The following is a 19,408-nucleotide window of genomic DNA, read 5'->3' as shown; positions in this document are numbered from 1 at the left end:
TTTGATCTCACAGGAACATACTTTCATTACATTCACGGTTGTGACAAATTTAATAGATATTTGTAAAACCTGCTGACTAGTTAGAAATACGGGTATATAAACGAGTAATCAATATTACCATTTTCCAAGTATAATAAATTCAAATATTTGTATCTATACAAACATTACACAGCACTGCGATATAGATTTTTTTATTTTATTTTAAAACTTCCTTTATTTCTTCAAATCGACTTTAATAGGTAATAATAAACACTGAAAAAAAAAAAAAAAAAAACGGTTCTAGTTAAACATTATACTAGCAGCATCACAAAAACACATAAAAATTTACATTTTATGTAAAATTCATCATCGATGGCTTTACAAAACAGATAATGTTTACCAGTACAATTTAAGTGCAGTAAGTACAGCTAACATAAATGACCGTCAAAGGTCAAAATAAAAGGTTTTATGTTTTTGACTGTATTAAATTGCCAAAGTAAGCAGTAATAGTTTTCAGTTTGTTGTTCAGAAAGTTCTGCTCCACTTCCACCTTCCCACCTGGGCCGGCGAGCGCCGCGATCTGCACAGAGTGAAAGAAGAGAAAGAGGAAGAAAAAAAGAGGTAGAGCAGGTCGACATGGTCATTAGTTGCCAATATCAACATGTCAGTATAATATAAACACAGTATCTTGGTTTAGAGAAATTTGTTGTTGAGTTCAATAACAAGAACGTCACACTAATACACAGTATTTAACCATACAAGCAGTTATAAGCTTAAGGTAATGATGTATTTACTTTAGATATTAGTGAACAAATTTGCTTCAGTCAAACCCAGAATGCTCCGGAAAGTAGTGTGGTTTCAAAAGGTGCAACCACACTTCAACACCAGACAAGAAGACCTTTCAGAGAATTCAAAAACCAATTTACAGCTGCAACCGACAGATATAAGATGCACTGAACTAAACCCAGGCGTACATGGTGTATTGTGTGAAAATAACCATTTCTGATGGAATAAGAATAAGATTTCAGCTAAGTTTATCTTGTGTTGTCTGACACATACGACAATAAATTATATCTGAAACTTGATGTATACTTAGTGTACAGCAGCCATGTGTACTAATATTAATCATCTAGGCCCTGTCCAGTTAAAATTAAAGTTTGATGCCTTTACGGCCATGTATGCAAACACTTAAGTCATTCATACACTAGTGTACATCCCCTAGCGAAAAATAATGTATTTTGTAAATAAATTACAAAATAATTTTGTAACAATGCAGTTTAATTGTGCGGACGTTATGCTGAAGTCCAACTAAAGTATATACTTAAGTATATCGTTGAAGTATTGCAAGTATACTACAGGTACTTTAAACATCTTGCATTTAAAGACTGATATTTTTCAAAGATCATACAATCCTGATCGATAGTGAAATTAAACCACGTTTTAGGTTAAATATTAAAAAATGTGCATCGTGCACAATTAGTATGCCAAATCAAGTTTTATAATAATCTTTATATCCGTAAGTCTCGAGCGATATGTCGGTAATTACAAAAAAATATATTGCCTTAGAAAAAAAGATATTTAAAAATTACATTTAAAAAATGAAAATTATTCATGTAAATAAATAAAAGTGTCACCTGTTCCATGTCTGTGTTTCGAGGAAGAAAATAGACAATATTGTCTGAAATCATTTTTGACAACCTGAAAATTTCACATGTATAGAAAGTTAAGGAAGCATGAATAAGCAGTTCGAAGCACACTGAACACATACATTAGAAAGTATATCATAACTTCAACAAAGAGAATTGATGTGAAAGGACAAATCTGAACCTTTTCTTTTTAAATTCTAATGAAAATCCCATTTGAAAAGAGAGGCACTGCCTAGAATAAAGAACAGAGTGAAAGACAAAGGATATCCATCTGGAGTCATCATGGTCTGGATGTTGAAGACGTCAGCACTGAGGTACTCTGGTCCTCCCCACGGGGGACTGAGGAAAACCATGTCTCCTCGCAGGCGCGGAGCCAACTGCAGGAAGTCTCCCTGCACAAACTCTATCTGCTGCGCCACACCGTACACTTCTGCGTTGTGCTGTGCCAGAGCCAGCCGTACGGGGTCGATGTCGATGGCGATCACTGGATGTCAGGAGGAGAAAAACAGCTTCACTTACAAGAGGGTCAATGACAAACAAGAGTGGCCATGCTAAAGAAAAACTAATAAAATAAAAAAAGTTCAATATAGTTATTTTTGTATTCATTCATGTCAGTTTTTTCTACAATTTTCAGGAAATGTTTTATTCATTGACTTTGAGATTCTCATATGGTATAACCATCAAGTACTAACATATTTACACCTTGAATACATGTGAGTAAATATACACAACTGTTCATACATTTGGGGTCAGTAAGATACTTTTCTTTTTTTTTAATAAAAAAAAAAATAATTGAACACTTTTATTGGGCAAGGACCCATTACATTTACTAAAAGAGAGAGTAAAGACATTTATAGTGTTACAAAAAATATATATTTTACATAAATGCTTTCAACTTTCTATTCAAGTTTCCTGAAAATAAAAAAAACACTGTTTACATTAAAAATATTAAGCAGCACAATTGTTTTCAACATATTAATATTTCTGAAGGATCCTAAGACTGTAATAGCGGCTGAAAATTCAGCTTTGCCATCAAAACAATACATTTGAAAAAATATAAAACTAGAAAAGACTCATTTTAAATAGTAATATCGCATAATATCCCTTTTACTGTATTTTTGATCAAATACATGCAATAATAAAGCATGAGATACTTTTTATAAAGTTGTATGCATTGTGAATATTCCTAAATGTTATGAATTCCAAAAACAATCCATCATAAATTAAAAACATTATATTTGAGGTTTGCATTTTAACATAGAATGTATGTATATTAGATATTTGGGAAAATTAGTGTTTTGTTTTTGTTTTTTTTACCAAGCAACATGTTTTTTTTATTTTTTTTTTAACAACAATACTATATGGTCGATCTCAAATTCTATTTAATTACAAATCAAAAAATTTGATGGTTTCACAAGACAAATGGAAACCACTATACTGGTGTTAGCATGGTAGGACTGTGTTGACATGGCGGTGTGAAACGCAACTGTACCTCTTTTACCAGTGAGGGCAAACTGAATGGTATTGCCACCCACACCACAGAAGGCATCGATAATGAGCTCTGTGCTGAAGCTGTCCTGCACTCTCAGGGCAATGTGCTCTGCGATCTTCTCAGGGGTCACTGAGAACCAGCCCTCTGTGGACAGAACAGTCACAGGTTACGCACATCACATCTGAAATTAGAAGCAAAAGGCTTTTATCCGTTCATGCATTTTTCCTCCTCAAACAAAATAGTAAGATTAGCAGAATATTTAATTATAGTTAAACCTAAATGCACCCTTTTATAACAAATGTGGTAGATTTTTGACACTTCGTCCACCAGAGGAAGTCTAGCTGAAGAACTAATCATCAAACATCCTCCCCCCTCTCTAAATATATAGCTTTGCTCCATATAACGAAGGATGATCTTTTTTCTATTTTGTTAATTCATCATGTGATGCCAGAAAACCATCTATTTCTAGTAGGAGGTGTATAAGCCATTCAATGCTTTCAAGATGTGATGACCTTAAAGCAGACTCCCTCTGTATCTCCAAGCAGTTCATCATTCTTGAAAGCTGTGACACTTTAAAACATGGCCTCAGATCCTGGATCTTCGTGTTTTTAGGGTGTTGCGTGTATCTGTGCGAGAGAGCCGAGGCAGAAGCAGTCAACGAGCACAGAGAGAGTGGAGTTAAACAGAGCATGTCCTCCTCTGATTCTGTGGAGACCAACACCATCTGCTTTTAGCCTCTACAAACGCATCTCTGTTTTTCCGCCTCTCGTATTTCTCTCTCCGCTGAGAATAGAACACCTGCTAAAGTAACAATCACTGGTCTGGAGCAACCACATTCAGCACTTCCTGTTTACAGCGTGAGGTCCAGACAGCGGGCGGCACCAAGACCCCATCAAGTACAGGTGCCGCCGAGTAAAGAGAACTTGCTTTTCTAAGCACATATACTGTAAGTGGTGTCTTAAATTTGCATAAGGATTAAATCATACATAAAGAAACAAGCTGTAAACACTAATAATGTATTATTGTACTGCTGTCATTTTATAATTGCAGTGACATTTCCATCTGAAAAATACTATTTTAAAACTTAAATGTCCCAGATTAAACCTACCATGCAATATTGAATAAAGTATCTCCTTACACATATGATTCTAGGTCAAAATGAATGACTATAACAAGAAAATGAGATTTAAAACGTTGCTTTTTATGTTTTTATACAGGTAGCACTACTGATATCAAAATTTGTGAGAATTATTTTGATGATGCAAATGACTAAATTGCTTTTATATACATGATTATTAATTTAACCACTTAATTAATTTTGATCTTTTGAACTGAATGATTATTCCACTGTATTGCATTTACTCAACTGCATTATGGAATTATATGCCTATTTTCATGCTTTACGTGTACTACATAAAATAACTACCGTATTTTTCGGACTATAAGTCGCACCTGAGTATAAGTAGCATCAGTCCAAAATACGTCATGATGTCGCATTTATTTAGACCCAAGAACTAAGAGAAACCATTACCATCTACATCCGCGAGGGGGCGCTCTACGCTGCTCAGGAGTAAGCTACAGGAGCACTGAGCAGCATAGAGCGCCCTCTCGTGGCTGTAGACGGTAATGTTTTCTCTTGGTTCATTTCTATCGGTTCATGTCAAATTAATTTTAATAAATAAGTCGCACCTGACTATAAGTCGCAGGACCAGCCAAACTATGGAAAAAAGTGTGACTTATAGTCCACAAAATACAGTAAGTATAAATTAAAGTTATATAGACTTTTCCCCCTATTTTTTTTTTTTTTTCAATTAAAAAAATATTAAGTATCGAAAGACTAAAAACAACTGCTGCTAGATAGATTCCTACAAGATAAAATGAAAAAGACCCCATTTACTTTAAATCAAATTACTGGTTACATTCAGGACAATTTACTAGAACAAGTATTATTTCTTTCCTTTTTAGTTCCAGACTACTAGTTAATGTTGGATAACCAATGGATAACCAACATTTTTTCCTTGTTCAACATCCTGTTCCACATAGACATTTCACATTACAGAATAAAAGGTCTAGTGAACACCATTTCTTGTTGACTTGGTCTCTTTAATCTCTCCGGTCTCTGAAGTGGTAATGCATGCCAGTGCCCTTTAGAGAGGTCACACGCTGATAAAAATCGCTCAGAATTTCCTCATTCCATTTAAAAGTCTGCGTTTTGATTGGCATAATGTTGACGTCATAGCTGTGTCTGTTGTTTGGTTCCTCTCAGCGGTTATTGCAGTAGTAAAAAGAGTGGGTTTGCATCTCTGTAGCCCTGAGGTAATCCCCCTCCTCTTTATGGCGGGGGTGCAGGAGATACACAATTCAGCCCACGCTGTTGGTCCACCCCTCGCTCTCCTCTGTCCAATCAGGCAGTGCTGAAGGAAAAGAGGCTCACTGTGGCTATGGGCTACAGCCTCTGTTGACATGAATAAGTGAATAGATACGAGGCTCTGATCTCACTTTCAAAGAGAATTCCAAATGCTTAGTGAAAGAGTTATGATCCGAAAGTGGGAGAGACGTATAAAAACACATTAGTCATGGTACTTTGGAGAATTCAAAGAGGAATCCGCGGTCCATGAGGAGAGTTTTTTTTTTTAATCCCAAATAACGGGACCGTTTGACATTTGGCATCTTTCCCAAGACCAGCCCTGTTAGAATCTAAATCCTAACCCAATACTACGGTTATTATGTAATACAACTTAACAAGAACTGTGACTGACTTCACAGGAAGAACATTTGAAGAAGTATTTGACATTTTCTGGAAACTATACAAAAATGAATCTGTAAATACTACACTAAAATCATATTTTTAATGAATATTTGTCTAATGTCCAGTTAAAAAGTGAAAAATTAAAAGACGAAAGAACACGAGAAGCAACCCTGCACAATATATTAAAGGGATAGTTCACTAAAAAAAAAAAAAGACAATTCTGTCATTAATTATTCACGCTCACGTTGTTCCAAACCCCAAAGACCTTCGTTCATCTTCAGAACACAAATTAAAATATTTTTGATGAATTCCCAGAGCTCTCTGTCCCTCCACACACAGTCCCTCTGGGATTTCGTGGGACTTTTTCCGATTTTTGCGGCCTAAAATTTAGTTTTGCATTGAAAATATGCCACAGGCAACATTCTTCTAACATTGTTATGATTTTTCTGACTTCTGACTTTTTAGCAGACGTCTTACAGATGAACTTGTGCTGTCTGGATAGTTGAGATGCATATCAAATTAACATTCATAATGTCTATATATAAATTTAATAAATACAAAAATATATATTAGGGAGTGGAAATTGCTAATAAGCCTAAAAGTACTTCTCTGCAGCCATGTACTAGTGGTAAATTAATGTATTATTATAATTTGTATATTATTAAGTGTTTTCTTTTAGTTTTATAAACTAAAGAAATCTATGAAGAATGAATTAATATGGTCATCATATTAAAAATAAGTTTCAAATTCGGTAATACAGCTTTGAAGTGCTGGAAAAAGTTGTGTGAAGCATTTAAAATACTCAATCAAAAGCCCACTGTGTTCACAATGGTCGAAACATAGGAAGAGGGGATTGATTTTGAGGGGATTGGGGTTATGTTATTGTATCACTGAAGAGAACTGTCTTGAGAAAAGTTTTGATGGCAATTACATTTTCATCTCTTCTTACTTCTGTATAAGTGCAGCTCTGCTTGGTTTAAAATGGTAACCAAGGAAACGGTATATAGTGACTGGTTCATAAGTGCCACCTGCTGTCAAAGAGTGAATTTACACCTCATTCAGACCTGCTGTTTTTGTTTCATACAGATGCGTTTTATTTTATACGGTCTATGCAGCAAAACAATTAAAAAAATAAAATAAAACCTAAGGTCAGACCATTTCTGTATTTGTTTTAAATCTTGAAATAATACAAATCTAATTCAAATCAAACACAACTGATCGTGCAACATGTTAGGATTATGATTAAAATGCAGTGGTTGCCTTTTATTTAAAATGGTTAAATTACAGATATTTTTGTTTAAGGACAGTTTTTTTTTCTTTATCAGCAAATAGGCAATAAATAAATTTGCAAAAAAATAATAATAAATAAATTCAGTATCAGATTCAGCCAATGTGTTAGAAATTTTTTTTTTTTTACAAGCATTAGATCATTTCTGCCACAAGTTGTTCCTGTAGTTTTACTATGTTCAATCCATGGTGAATGGTGGTGATTTGTGTTTATTGAACAATGTTATTTTTCTGGTTTCCACATCCGTGGCGTTTGTTCTGATATCTGTAGCTTTAACAGAACCCTGCACTGAATTTGAATGCTTCTCACAAGATTTCACAGAGATCCTGCGGTAAATTTGACTGTTTCTACACTGTATGTCCCAGCACTGTGTTTAATGGTGTCACATGATCGAGATCTGCCCACGGCTCCGGCCCGAGCAGATAAAGGGTCTAGTTCCGCTAATAGAACCGTAGTTCCACTTTTGGTTCATTTGTCACTTATGCAATACTGCTTCTTGTGAAAATGCACATGCTTTAAACATTGAGCCTTGGTGCTAGAATTCACCTGGTCACATTTTCTTGTACACCATCATCTCATTCTTTCTTAAATAAAAAGAATAAAGAACAAATGCTCAAAAGACCAAATGGTAAAAAGTATAAGAGACTATGCAGCAAATTAAATTCCTCTTACAAGATCAAATTTGACAAATGAAAAGCAATTATCAAAGCAGGTTTACGTTCAGTTTAACACACTGTGTCCATTTAGAGAGCGAGCCACTTTGCAGGCAGCAGTGGAGAGGATAACACAGGTAAAGCACCAGAGCTAAAGGTTGTCCTCCTCTGAGGATGAGCACTGTATTTGTGTAAAGTGTGGCGTGGGGAAAGAAAAGAGTGCTCTCCTGAGCCCTCTAAAAGCTGCCTTGCTCTCACTCGCTCACGGTCTCCCTCCCTTTTTCTCTGGTCTGACGCAGGAGGGATGAGGGGCTCCGTGTCTAGCATCAGCACACACACTGCAGTCAGACAGCCCACATACAGCGGCTACAATCTCGCACTGACATCATTCTCTGTTCCTCAGTTCTCAGAGGCACCCTCTTTTTGTTATTTAAAGTCACTGGTTTTACTGTGAATTATTCATTGGTGCATGTTATTCCAAAAATAAATGAAAAAATACATGAGATTAATTTGCTAGTAATGTCACTTACAAAAGCTGTGCGGGCTATTGGTATATGTATACCCAAATAGCCATTGGGTCTATTTCATCATTCTATTAATTCCCAAAGGTCAAGTCAAAACCTGCTCTAGCTTTTTTTTTTTTTTTTTTTTTGCGCTGAATGTCCCTGTTCATGCATTACATTATCAATATAAAACGGACACTGAGAAGAATTAGGGCTGGGCAATATATTAAGTACTTGTAATACATTAGCAGTTTTATTTGGCAATATAACATCAACACTGTGATCATGAGTAAATGTGCTTTTTATTTGACTATTTGGAACCCTTATATTCTAATGTCTTTAAACAGATTTAAACTTCAGTATTAGGGGGTTTTGATTTAATTTGCATCATCATTAAGAAGTGTTCACCAAAATCTCTGCAGGGCATATTTTTAATCCATTATCATGTATGCCTACGCTGTATATTTGGCATTGTTGTACTGGTGCAGATATGCATGACAATGTTTGAATATTTGCTCACACTTTATTTAAAGGTTCAGATCTCGCCATCAATAGACTCCTAATTCACTTTTTATTAATAGTCAGTAATGTAGTTGTTAAGTTTATGTATTGGGTAGAATTAGGGATGTAAAATATGGTCATGCAGAATATGTGCTTTAGTAATACTTTAGTATAGGGACCAATTCTCACTATTGACTAGTTGCTTATTAGTACATATTAACATATTGGCTGTTTATTAGTACTTCTAAAGCACATATTAATATTCTTCCCAGTGTTTATTAACCGTTTAACCTACTTTTTAAGAAGATATTAACTGTGTTTTAGGTCTAACATTTTTAATCTGTTAGACCACAATGGCTTGGAGGTTATAAAACAATCAAAAGATTAAAAATGGATTAAATGCAATACATTTTTATTGATATCAGCAAGATTGATAAAGAGTAATTAATTTCTAGTTCAACAGGTTGTCTATCTTTGTAATCTTCCACTGTTTAAAACTTAATGTCCCTGACGTGGCAGCACTGAAGCTACTTTGGATAAGAGCTTCTGCTAATTGAATAAATGCAATGAATTAATGAATCGTCTAAAAGGAAGACGGTGGCTTTGTGCTGACTCACCATGATCTAGTCTGATGCCCTCATCGAACCTGGAAAACAGACGGTAGCGTTGTGCCCAGTACTTGGCCAGCTCAGGTTCTGCTGCAATCTCAGGTGGCATCGCCACATCCTTTCTCCTTTTCCGGTTCCTTCTCTTGTTCTTTTTAGAGGCTCGCACGCTCTCTGCTGGGAAAGGCAACAGTATGATTATGTCAAATTGCCTTGAACGGCAAATGAGAAGCCTAACTGTGTTAATGGTTGGCTTGTCTATTGCACAGACAGTGATTATCTCATTTGTCTCGTGTAAAAGCAGGGCGTTAAATGCTGACCTCCCTCAGCGCCCTCAGGAGCATCGGGGAGTAAGAAGTCAGGGACGTCTAAGGGCAGCAGCTCTCCTCGAGGATCGGAATCACTGTCCTGTCTCTCTTCTGGCTCTGGCTGAATGTTCTGCGGAAGTTTCTCACTTTGTTCACATCTTCTGCTGAGCTGAGGTGTCTCCTCAAACTCTGTTTCATCACTTTCCCTGTCTTCTTTTCGTGTAGGTAGACTTCCATCTTCTGCTCCCTCACATGCCTCAGTCAGGGCTTCAGGCATGGAGGCTGGAGTCACCTCCTCAGAGTCAGGATCAGTCTGAACCTGCTGAAGGAAACTCTGGACCTGTGAGGGTGTGAGAGAATACAGGGCTTGAATAAGAAGGAACAAACCCAAATACTGCACACCAGTATCTGGAAAGCTGCTTTGCAACAACATTTATCATTAAAAGTGTTATGCAAATCAATTAAAAATCTTTACTGACTTTTTTAAAATCAATTCAGTGCCTACATCAAACCTATATCATTTAATCAGATGGGTCCCTAGCATTAAACAGAAAGCACAGCTAAGAGCAGCAGAACTGCAGGCCTCAATGTGCGGAAGCCCCCAACAAAGCCTTCTTTAGGCATCCAGCCTGAAAAGATACAAGTGATAATGTCTGATGCAGTAAAGTTTTCGTCCTCTGCCAGATCAATTTGTGCTACAGAGAAATCAATTCTAGGGCGCTGCAGTAAAGTCTAGTCTCTTCACTGGCTAAAATCCAGTCTCACATGAAACCTAAGCTGGTTGCTGTGGGTTTGGCACTAAACTCAGAAATCCACCTTCATCCATAAGATGACTAGATGCACTGGGTTGAAAACAACAATTTGTCTCTTTTCTTCTTGAATATTCAACAAGCCAGTGATGAAGAGCAAGCGTTTAAACCTGTCCTGTGTGCGTTTGACAGCTGGGAACGTGTGTGTTAGTGTCAGGGGTGAGACTCTGTCTGTCTGTGTTGGGGGGGGGGGGGGGGGGGGGTCTCGGTGCAGACCACATGAAGTGTCAGCCTCACCGCTCCTGCTGGCTCGATGCTCTCTACCCCATTCTCCTCTCACACACAAACTCTGAACAATTTACACTGTGCTTGACTGATCTATAGTAAGGCAACTAGAATGATACATCGTGCATGAAAGCCCACAAAAACCATGTGTCAATAAAACCTCAGGCAACATATGCATTTCATCGCTCAGCTGAAGCAGCGCTGTTGAAGACCATACATCTGAGTGCACAGTAGCACAGAGGAGCTTAAGCAGGAGGACTACTAACTGCATAATGAAAAAAATAAATTAATTAAAAGAGAACTTCATCATCCAGAATGGTCTCTAAAAGTCATATCTGGCAGAGATACAAAAACAAAAAATTCTAAATAAATAAATATTTTAAAATAAAATTAATATATTCACTTAGGAAGCATTCAGTTGATCAGAAGTGACTGTAGAGACGTTTATAATGAAAGATTTCTATTTCACCAAAACAGTATATTAGAATGATTTCTGTATGATCATGTGACATTCTGGAAATCTGGATTAATGACTGCTTAAAATTCAGCTTTGCCATCAGAGGAATAAATTACATTTGATAAAGTATTACAATAGGAAAACAGGTTCTTCAAATTGTAATAATATTGTTAACTTTGTTAAAATGATCAGCTCTGAGCAATAGGCCTTGCACTTATTGCACTTCATTTTTATCGGTGCTTGTAAAGATCAGTGATAAATACTTAAAGCTAATTGCCATGGTTTTAATTCATTTTGTTCATACTTCTAAATATTTAACTTTTAAAATTAAAAAGTGTGTTCATTGGAATATTGCATCCCAAAAGCTATTAAATCTAATTTCTGCACTCTGCAGCCCTAACATTCAAAATGGTCTTTGGCCGACCTGCGATTGTCTTGTTTTGATGGGGGGGATTTTATGGGCGATTTATTTCTTCAAAAATGAATTGCCTATGAAGCAAAATATAGCTTACTTTTTGAAGGACTTTGCTGATCTTTGGCTTTGTGGTTTGTGGTCCATCATCAGTAAAGAAGATGTGCTTGTTGATTTTGCAGGCTGCTTTTTTTCTTCCCTCAGGAGGCTTTCTGTTCTCCTCACTCCTTCTGCCAGTGTATGGAGCCTGGCCTTGTTTCAGCTTCACAACACTATCAAACCTGCCAAGACAAAAAACATTGGGATGTTAATGGAGGCCCTGATTGTTTTCAGCAAACTAAAGGCCTGTCCAGCCTCTCAGTCTGGGGTCTTACTTGGGCTGTGGACCACGTCTCAGACCGAGGGCATCCCACGCCTCCTCGACTGGCACCTCCGCAAGCTCCTCAACATCCAGCTCATGACTGTGAAGAGATCAGCCTTTTAAACAGCACTGGATTACATCATCATAGTCTTTCATGTTTGGCATTGTTTGCTCAGCTCACAATGATCAAAAGCCATATACTAATATCAATTAGAATAGATATACTATAAAAGCTTGAATAAAAGTTTAGTAATATTGTTAAATATTATTCATTTCCAATAACAGCTCATTTTAAAATATTTAATATATTAAAATAATAATTTTGATATGAATACTTTTAATAGATTTAAAAAAAAAAGTTCAGCATCAATTAAGCCAGTTTCAACATGTTCAAATGCTAATTTGGAGCTCAAGAAACATTTCTTATTAGAATTTACATTGAAAACATATTATATATTATATTACATAAAACATGCAGATTTTGTATGTTTTTCAGGACTCTTTGATGAATAGAAGTTAAAAAACAGCATTTATTTGAAGCTGAAATCTTCTGTAACCATGAATACATCACATTCATGATTAATAAAAGTAATCATAAAAAATAAATAAATAAAAAAAACACACAGACTACTATTATGTACGTTTTTGGTACTCCCCGCGGTCATTATGTACTGTCAGCAAATGGATTTGGAATGATATAAATAATGACAAAACATTTGTTTTCGGGGGAACTATCCCAAGAAACCAGAATCATTAACTGACACAATACAGTATACTTCATAACAGAACGCCAGCTTACGCTCTCTTCACTTTGGCTCGTCTGTTCTCTGGAGGTTCATCATCATCATCGCTCTGATCTTCACCGTTAGATCTGCTCTTTACGGGCTGTCCACTCCAATTACTCAATGGTGCAGAGGTCTGTTTCATGTTGCCATCTGAAATCACATAAATCAAAAGAATGTCTTCTACTGCCTGATGTATACAGCATCAAAAAAAACCTGTTCCAGCGGTACAAATAAGTGCGCTGTTCAGATGCCATCAGTCATGGCCTGACAATCAGGATGACAACAAGAGCCATTTTTAGAGCGACTGTGAGTGGATTGTGATCAATTCGAGCACCCAGAAGTCTGTGCTCTCGTTCACATGCACCAGCATTAAAAATGCATAGGCCAAAGTCACATGCTCCTTTCATTCAAGCATCTTTTGATATGATGCATTAAACATTCAGAGCCAAGCTTAGGCTGCAAAAAAAGACATCTGGGGAAAATGATCTGCTTTTATACAGGGGGCGCTGCCATATAGCAAACTCAATTCAAAGTTTTATGTCACTGTGATGATGATGATGATGATGATGATGATGATGATATGATCATAGGTGGCTCTGTCAGAGCACATCGAGCAGGCCAACTGCCCAAAAATAAGTTAAAGGTTAAAAAGTCACCAAAATTGACTTTCAAATTTATTTTGCTTTGCATGATACATAAGCATGTAAATTTAAACTTCTTTAAACTGGATTTATTCTGTATATTTGTTACAAAAAAAAAAAAAAACTATTAAAAAAACGGTTTGCCTATTCTTCCTGTCAAAAACAGTCAATACTCTAAAAATGCTTTTTAAAATAAAAAATATCCACAAATGCATAAGCATTTATCCCCATGCAGACTTCACTGGAATTATATGACAAAGATACATTTGACCTCAAAATTCAAGTTATGTTTACTCATCCTAACGTCATTCCAAGCTTGTATGACTTCCTAACTCTGTTGAATGTAAAATAAGATTAGGGCTGGTAAGTGATTCAGATATTTTATCAAATTAATTACATGATGTGGTGATTAATTAATCAAAATTAATCGCACATCAAATTTGTAGAAATTACTCCCAAAAGATCATTTAAAATCATTGTTGTGTAAAGCACGAAACAGGCATTACAAAAAGTAGGTTCAGTAAGAAATATTTGGTTTGATAAAATTGATCACATATAGCCTACCCTTTTGGATCACGTGAGTAAATGATGAAAGATTTGTCATTGTTGGTTGGGTGAACTATAACGTTAACAAGTTATGTTATTAATTTTATTATTATTACTATGAAAATATTAAATTATTTCTTTAATGAAGTTATACTCTAAATACTAACCTGAAACTGCCAGTAGGTGATGGTAAATGTCTAAATAATTAAGTCCTCAAGTCATTTATTCATTGATTTGATTCGTTGAAATGGCTGATTCATTCAGGAGTGAAGTAAATGGTTCTTTATGAATGGTTCATTGAATCATTAGACTTGAAACACGTCGTCGCCATCAGACCGATCATTGTATGACATTAAAGTACCGCAAGAGCTTTAGAGAGCGGACGACTCCTTGTGCTTTGAATCGCTCTTGCGGTACTTTAATGTCATACACCGATCGGTCTGTGCAGTGCCACTTCAAAGCCAACGCGACTATGGCCAACGGTTCAACGTGCCAAATGGTTCACCCAATTCATTCAAATTGTGGATTAAGAAATGAAATGCCGTGGGTTGCTCGGAGATGAACAGTTCTGCTTTGTCTTTATCTTCTGGTTGGCAAAATTGAGCATAACAGTGTGTCTAAAATAACACAATATTAACGTCTTAATGAACTGTTGTATAAGATGAGTATCACATTTGCACTAGTGTGATATTCACTGATCTATTATAGATCAGTGGTGATATTGCACTTAGCCTACTTCTCGTGTGACATTTCTTAATTATGTGATGTAAATACGAGACACAATCCCAAACGGCGTTTTGCCCCATATCTTGAATTTTAGGGATATTCTCTAGGCTCCATCACGCAGTAATCTGTTCCTCTGCTCCACTGTATGAAATGGCAGATGATCTACATACAGTAGGTCTGGGGCAGGGCAAGTGCATCAAATGCTTTAATAATTTTAACGTCATTTTTCTCCACAGTTAATCTAATTAACCTGTTAAATTACCAGCCCTAAATAAGATATTTTGATAAATGTCTACATGTTAGTTTTTGTCCATTAAATGGAAAACAATGGTAACAACACAATGGTTTGTTTCCCAAATCTTTGTTTGAAATATTTTCTGTGTTCCCCAAAAGAAATAAACATAAAATCATGTAGGTTTTGGAATGACATGAGAGTAAATAAACGAGGTCAGAATTTTCTTTTCTTTTACTGTATTTTAGCCGCATTAACAAAGCTAGGGCGTGGTTAATAATCATTAAATTATTCAATTTTTGAATTAGATTATGTTCTGAATGACAGAAAATTGAGCACACACTATATAGGCCCATGCTGTAACTGACAAAATAAATGTAAAATCATATGGCAACTGCACTAGACTCAATACGCTTTAAGTAGGTCACGGAGCAGGAAGGTGTTGACATATTTGGGTTCAGCATCACTGCAGGAGCACCACAGTCCCCATAGCTAATACACAAAGAGACCTTGAATGTCAAATACATGCACTAACCAGAACTGTCAGTGCAGGCTGTATGTGACGATGGCCTTTTGCGGTTTCCGCCATCACAGGGCTCATCAGCACAGTTACAGACCAGAGACTGCTGGTCGCCGTTCTCGCCTTCAACTTCCTCAGTCAATAAGCTCAGGCTGCTTATGAGATGGGTAACGTCTTCCTTTGACCTTTCTTCTGTCAGATTCTCCAGTGCCTCTGTTTCTCCTTGGCTGTCCTGGTTTTCCTCGGAAGCAGCGATGGTGCTGTAGGTCTCGTCCACTGTCCAACCCTGGGCGGCCCAGTAGTGGAACTGCTCCCAGTAGTACTGGTATGTTTGATGGTAGTGCTCGGCCCAGTCTGCCTCTGAGCGGGAACAGTCCTGTGTGGAACTGCAGGAGATATTAGGTTGTTTCTCCAGCCAGCTCTGCCACAGCAGACCCTCCCCATGCTGCTGCCAGTAGCTCAGCCAGGCCTCTTCTGACGCGGGACACGGCTGTTCGGCTGGGGTCTCAGTGATGTCATTCACAGCACACGGCTGTTTCTCTTCAGAGTCATCATCTGAGGGGGCTTCCAAACAATTGATGGTACTTTTGTTCTTCGCTCTTGCTAAAACTTGGCCCTTAAACATAAGAAACAATACTAGTTTTGGGTTACAGCCAAGTCATTTCCTAAAGTAAATGGGGTAAAACTTCACAATAACGGTCTTTAATGAAAATTTACTTAGAAGATAGCAAGCGAGCGGCTTAACTGCACTGGATAATCCATAATCACAGGCCCTCTTCACATCTGGGCATTAACATGCCATTTAGATGCATATACTACAAGTCAAGTGTAAATGTACCTGAGACACATTGTGATGAGATCACTGACCAACATTTGACAGATGTGTTAATGCTAATGCACTTTTACATTATTTGCAAATACAATCCATACACAATTTGGATACAAACTACATGTTAATGCAAGGGGTAAAGGGGCCCATCCAAATGGAAAATGCTACAAACATAAAAAAAAAAAAAAAAAAAAAAGAATCGAGGAAATTAAAAATAATAATAATAATAATAATAATTTGTAATTTAAGTTATTATTTTGTATTGTTGAATAATGTAACACTACACGTAATTTTGAAATTAAGATTTTTTTTTTTTGATAATACAGTAATATTGTGAAATATTATTACAATTTACAATAACTGTGTCCTACTTTAATTTATTTTAAATTAAATTAAATTAAATTTTACATTTAAATTTAAAATAAATTACATTTAAATTAAATTTAAAATAAATTACATTTAAATTAAATTTAAAATTACATTTAAATTAAATTAAATTAAATTAAATTAAATTTATGCATTTAGCAGACGCTTTTTGAAGGAACCAAACATTCAGTGATTTCCCTTTGGTGCTCAGGAAACATTTCTTCTTATTATTATCAATGTTAGAGACAGTTATTGCTTAATAATATTTATATGGAAACCATGATACTTTCTCATTCAAAAGTTTGGGAGAAGAAATGTATACTTGCATACAAACACGTTTTATACACTTTAAATTGTAAAGACATTTACCCTGATACAAACAACATTAATATATGTTTATATTTGAAATAAATGCTGTTCTTTTGAACTCTCTATTTTACAAAGAATCCTGAAAAATATCAGATTTTTTTTCCCAAAGCCGTTAAGCAGCACAAGTGCTTAAATATATTTATACAGAAAACTGTTTAAAATTGCAATTATGTTTCACATGGTTACTGTTTTTACTAATAAGCACATACTTGGGGAGTATACTGTAAGAGACTTATTTTAAAAAGATAATTATTCCAATTACTGAAAAGTTTTATTTATTTCAAATATTTGGCCGGTAGTATATAGACAGCCAGGATGTGCCAATTATAATTTTATGGTTCAGATATGCGCTCCAGAGCACCCCCTATGTGGGTTACATGCAAGCTCAAAGTAAACACTCAAAGCAGTCTTGTACCCAGCAGTCCGTGCATTATTATGACTCCAAAGGACTAGGGCAAGGGCCTAAGACTTTATGCATGAACATCATCATTGGCAGTGCTGACATAAATGGACAGCAGTGCTATTCCAATATAAAATCAAGATCATAATGCATGCAACAGACATACAGCTTTCCTCTGTTTTGATGAGCTGACAAACTCCACAGGAAGCCCCAAACTGGCCATAAGCATGGTCTCTTCATCAGCAACCGCCTCTTCTTCCTCATCCTCCTCATCCACAGAACAGTTAAGGTCCTCCAAAAGCTCTTCCCCATCATAAGCTTCAAAATCTACTGGAAAAAAAAAGTGTAATGTGAAGCTATTTGAGCATTGTAAGCTATATCCTGACCATAACCTGTTGCAAGCATCTAATTCAAGTGAAAATCAAGGCTAAATAAGGTTCTCAATCTTTTTGGCTCCAAGCAACCCCATTAACAATATTCATGACTTTTCCTTGTGCCTTCAATTTACTAGAATATTATTAGCCTAAGGATTTTTACAAACATTTTTCACTCAATTAAAAATAGTACTGATTTAATTTAATCAAAATGGTATTAATTTACCAATTAAATCTACCCAATAAAATATTTTAAAAACTTGGCAGCTTGTAAAATGTAGATGGCTGCACATAAAGAAAATGTCTTTTAGGTTACTGAAAAACATGGACGTTTATAGCAGAAAGTTGGGTTAAGCATTCATAGAGAATAATGGGGAAGCAATCTGGTGGGTGAGACAGCATATAAATATGAATATTTTGTTATATATATATATATATATATATATATATATATATATATATATATATGTGTGAAAAGACAAATATATATATATATAAAATAAAAACTAAAATAAAATAAAAACTACGAATTATAAATGGGAAAATTTATATTCATTATAAAACTGCCCATGGAGTTTTAATAACATTTAACACGATTTTCCGGTTTACGCTTTTAAAATGACCCTAAATGTACCTTGTTCACAGTTGCTGAGGTAGTGAATTAAATGTTGTAATAGTTTAGCTTACATTATTGCTTGTTTAGTCACATTTCAAATCATTTAAAATTCCCGATGTCCCCTTGGAAGTTTATTGAGGCCACCTGGTTGAGAACTGTCAGGAAATCAGTATGTAAACATTTTCTTCACATATAATCAGATATTCACAGGAAACTGTACCTTGCAACTGACTGTCGGTCTGATTCAGTATGGCTTTCAAATCTGACCGATACAATTCTCGATCGCTGCGGATGAAAACAAGAGACAGTGTGTTCACCATTTATAAAAAAAATACCATACCATACCATGTAAACTTAGTAGTCAGTGTTACACAGTGAGGGCTCACTATCTTTACTACTTCAGATCTATGTGATATATGGTGAAGATCATGTTTTTCAGTTATTGTCCTGCTGAAAATCAATCCAAGTCCAATTTGTTGTTGCCTCGTTTTGGGCTTAAGGTAAGAGGATACTTAGATAATTCTTACCACAGGTAACGTTAAGTCACTAACAATACAGAAACGGTACATTATAAATGTAACTTTTGCTACATGCATTTAACCTGATAATATAGCATGCACATTCTATCAGTTGATCAGAACATATTGCAATCTTACTTGACGTAAGCTCTGGAGCACAAACAGTGTATTGTCATCTCTCGCTCTTCACCCTGATAGAAGAAGATATCAGCTAAAGGAACAGTATTCCGCTCTCTGTAATCAATCATAATGATTGATCGATCTACAAACCGAACTTATCGTTTCTCTTTTAACCGCACATTAGAAATAAAAACGACCGCGAGACATATCGTTATAGCAATATATAAATAAAGTGTTGAATTAAAACGAGGAACATTAAAAGTACTACTACAACGTCTATCAAATTCTACCTAGCATTTATCTACACACATTTCTCCTTGTGCGAGTTTCCCCCCTCGTTGTTGTTTCGGAAGATGCCCGTCAAGTTAAAAGACTCTC

The 19,408-nt window shown here is 35.9% G+C and overlaps 1 protein-coding gene across 3 annotated transcripts; it reads right to left on the bottom strand.

Moving 5' to 3' along the window:
• Positions 1–182: 182 nt before the first annotated feature.
• Positions 183–19,395, bottom strand: tgs1 (trimethylguanosine synthase 1). Of its 3 annotated transcripts, none has more exons than XM_026205981.1 (13): positions 19,049–19,395; positions 18,613–18,677; positions 17,569–17,732; positions 15,454–16,054; positions 12,788–12,923; positions 12,002–12,088; positions 11,728–11,908; positions 9,737–10,064; positions 9,429–9,593; positions 3,118–3,261; positions 1,893–2,109; positions 1,614–1,692; positions 183–559 (listed from the first exon to the last, which is right to left on the bottom strand). In XM_026205981.1, exons 1-13 carry the CDS (start codon positions 19,156–19,158, stop codon positions 446–448), a joined length of 2,391 nt encoding a protein of 796 aa, XP_026061766.1. In that variant the 5' UTR covers positions 19,159–19,395; the 3' UTR covers positions 183–445. The 3 variants fall into 3 exon arrangements, with proteins under 3 accessions (XP_026061766.1, XP_026061768.1, XP_026061767.1); XM_026205983.1 differs by having other exon boundaries at positions 9,429–9,590; XM_026205982.1 differs by having other exon boundaries at positions 17,569–17,729.
• Between the last annotated feature and the right edge of the window lie 13 nt (positions 19,396–19,408).

Source organism: Carassius auratus, chromosome 27, assembly GCF_003368295.1.
Source record: "Carassius auratus strain Wakin chromosome 27, ASM336829v1, whole genome shotgun sequence".
Classification (NCBI taxonomy): Eukaryota; Metazoa; Chordata; class Actinopteri; order Cypriniformes; family Cyprinidae; genus Carassius; species Carassius auratus.
This window is presented reverse-complemented; position numbering and strand designations above follow the sequence as displayed.